The sequence below is a fragment of the Portunus trituberculatus genome, chromosome 35 (assembly GCF_017591435.1).
Source record: "Portunus trituberculatus isolate SZX2019 chromosome 35, ASM1759143v1, whole genome shotgun sequence".
NCBI lineage: Eukaryota > Metazoa > Arthropoda > Malacostraca > Decapoda > Portunidae > Portunus > Portunus trituberculatus.
The window spans coordinates 9,968,426-9,971,828 of NC_059289.1; the positions used below are offsets into that span (position 1 = coordinate 9,968,426).

A 3,403-nucleotide genomic window follows, 5' to 3' on the forward strand; every position below is an offset into this window, starting at 1 on the left:
TGCACATGAAGGGCAAGTGTTTGAAGGAGTGGGGCAACACAGATGTGGAGGCGTCATGTTTGAAGGGAAACGCACAAACTGGCGATTTCAAGCTATTCCCCGTCACCAGCACTACCACTGCCATCACCTATGTCAACCACTACTGTGCCCTCTGTAACGGCGAGGACACAGCCTCTCTCAGGATGTGGCTCGCTAAAGTTGAATGCAGCACTATCTCCAACGCGGACTTTATCAACAGTTATAACGTTGCGTTCTATGAGGGGCAGTGGGGTATCTTTGAACCAAGCCTTGGTCCTTCATCCTTCACAGGTTGCTCCTTTCATTTTGAGATCCCTGAAGAGATAAAGAACTACACCACACCGTGCTTGCCCGCCGTGAACACTTGCAGTGATGCTGGGCCAGACCAACGCGATCAGATCTTGTGTCAGTCTTACTCCGCTGCTGTATATAATAGAAAGGACATATTTAGGAACCAGCACTGTGCCTCCTGCAATGGCTATAAAGAGTATTATTGCGAGCAAAGAATAATTGATGTACGTATTAGTAGTATCCCACCATACTTCGCCATGACAGTTGATTATTCAGATTCTTGTGGCAGTAACCTTGTCGGACACAGAGGAGACTGGGACTCCAAGCTCGGGAGGTGTGTTGAAACCTTTTGTATAAAACCAAATACAAGACGCGAAATGGGGAAATGTGTTGCTCCTTAGCACGACACCAGCGAGATCTAAACCCTACCATCCACCACCATGTCTTCTGCAGTTTACTGTGCTCGTGTTGCCCGGCTGTTAGTTGCAGTAATGATAGTTATTATATCTTGAAAAAGAAAAAAACCCATGGTGTTTCCTTCCTATCAGCCACGACGAGAGATAAGTGTGGATGGGGGTTGGCAGCGGCTTCCGTCTTTACTATCTTACGTCTCTTGCTTCAGTTTTGAAACTTTAGCTGATCACACTCTCTTACGGTCCAACACGCCCACTGATCGTAATTCATTCTTTATATATTGATTTTTGTACAGTGATATGACAATGAACAAGGAAGGGTAGGTCGGTCCACACATGTGCCAGTCAGTGCAACGCGCCTGTAGGGAATCATATCAGCTGCAACGCAACTGCTGGGAAAAAAAATCCTTCACATCCACTCTCAGCATCCGGTCCATCGCGTTCATGAAGAGTACTGGTGATGACTGCCTCAATACGTTGCTGTCTGAGACAGAGCCTACCAGGCAGACCCGGCACCATCACACGCACGCCAACACTCACTACGCGGAGCGTAGCACTATGAGACTTGTTTTTGATTCACTAGATGCCAATAAAGTCAAAAGCTGAATGCTGTGTGATTACTATGACATCCTCCATATGGCAAAACAAAGATGCTGCGCCACAAAGCATCGTTAAAAGGTTCAAAGATTGACACACAAAGCTGGCAGACACAAAGTAACTGCTTCATTCAAGATAATTTTTTGTGGCCCAATAACAGTGTGACTGCGTCTGTGTTCTCACACTTTAGAGCGTCTCATCTCCATCATCTTCTTTTAAATTGACAGCTTCGATTTCATGAAGCAAGAGACAGTTTATTAAGGGTCTAGCGCCATCGAATACTGTTATTATTCAATCATAAGAGGTCACATGCATTGGTCATTTCTGTGGTCTTAAAAGATTGTCGTTATGAAACCCGAAGCGCGAAAAAAACACATTCCTTAATTGTAGAAGAAATTAAAGAAGACAAGATAAAAATCTAAATATAAACAGACAAATATAAACGTGATTACGACAGTATAAAAAATAAAATAAAATAAAAGCAATTAACAAAAAAAAAAAGAATAATAATAATACAAATAACAAAAAACAATGATAAAATAATAGCAACAATGATGATAGTATAAAAAAGGAAAGGTTAAATTTAAAGAAAAGAAGGTGATGGATGACTAAAAACAGAGAGAGAGAGAGAGAGAGAGAGAGAGAGAGAGAGAGAGAGAGAGAGAGAGAGAGAGAGAGAGAGAGAGAGAGAGAGAGAGAGAGAGAGAGAGAGAGAGAGAGAGAGAGAGAGAGAGAGAGAGAGAGAGAGAGAGAGAGAGAGAGAGAGAGAGAGAGAGAGAGAGAGAGAGAGAATCACAGCATCGACATGGAAGTTGCGTCATTCTGCTTAGATTCAAGGAAAAGCAAAACAATTACACGCACACGCACACGCGCGCACACACACACACACACACACACACACACACACACACACACACACACACAACAACAACAAAAACCGTGATGAAGGCCAATGGAATAACTGAAAACCAGTTTGATGTTCGTCAGTACAAGTTTTTTCCCCTCTCCCCCCTCCTCTCTCTCTCTCTCTCTCTCTCTCTCTCTCTCTCTCTCTCTCTCTCTCTCTCTCTCTCTCTCTCTCTCTCTCTCTCTCTCTCTCTCTTTAAAACTTGTCATCAATATTCAGATTAGTATTCAGAAGAACATTGAGCAAGATGCGCTCCTTAATATATCATTATTGCTATAACACGCTTATTTTTCAATGAGAGAGAGAGAGAGAGAGAGAGAGAGAGAGAGAGAGAGAGAGAGAGAGAGAGAGAGAGAGGATATAATGAGATTACATTAGATAAAAATGGCAACACAATGGAACACTGCATTGAATCAACAGGAGAGCAAAGAAAGAAGTAAAGGAAAGAGATAACAATGGTGGGAGAAGTGAAGGGGAGAAGAAAGGGAAAAGATGAAAGATGGGAGGGAGGAGAGAGAAAAAGAACATAAAGATAGTGAACAGGGGAGAAGATGAGAAAGACTAAAGAGAAGTTAAAAAGCAATGAATAAAAACGTCTCCATTTTGGTGGCGGAGGAAACAAGAGAGCGAGGAATGTACTACTGCTACCACTACTATTACTACTACTACTACTACTACTACTACTACTACTACTACTACTACTACTACCATAACCACCACCACCACCACGTTATAAGTACCACCATCACTACTGTCACCACAATTACAATATCTGTCACCACCACCACCACCACTACCACCGTGTGTGCTTCAGGCAGGCAGTGGCGGCGGGCGGCGGGCGGCTGGTGAGAGAGGCAAGATTGAATGATTAGCTTCTGTCAGTTTTCATTATTTCCCAAGTCTGTCTGAAATATGAGAGAGAGAGAGAGAGAGAGAGAGAGAGAGAGAGAGAGAGAGAGAGAGAGAGAGAGAGAATCGATGGCTAGGTATTTCCATGGGTGACAGGCAGCTACAGGAGTGGCGCCCATGAAGGTCAAAGAGCCGTCGACACAAACACACACACACACACACACACACACACACACACACACACACACACACACACATCTCTCTCTCTCTCTCTCTCTCTCTCTCTCTCTCTCTCTCTCTCTCTCTCTCTCTCTCCTACATACACAAA

General features: G+C 43.5%; 1 protein-coding gene across 1 annotated transcript in view; it reads left to right on the top strand.

Moving 5' to 3' along the window:
- Nucleotides 1-1,360, top strand: part of LOC123513319 — a 2,709-nt gene extending 1,349 nt beyond the window's left edge. Inside the window, exon 1 of the mRNA XM_045270425.1 lies at nt 1-1,360. This exon is cut by the window's left edge and continues 1,349 nt beyond it. Coding sequence (XP_045126360.1) covers nt 1-710 — 710 coding nt within the window. The 3' untranslated portion in view covers nt 711-1,360.
- The last annotated feature ends 2,043 nt before the right edge of the window (nt 1,361-3,403 follow it).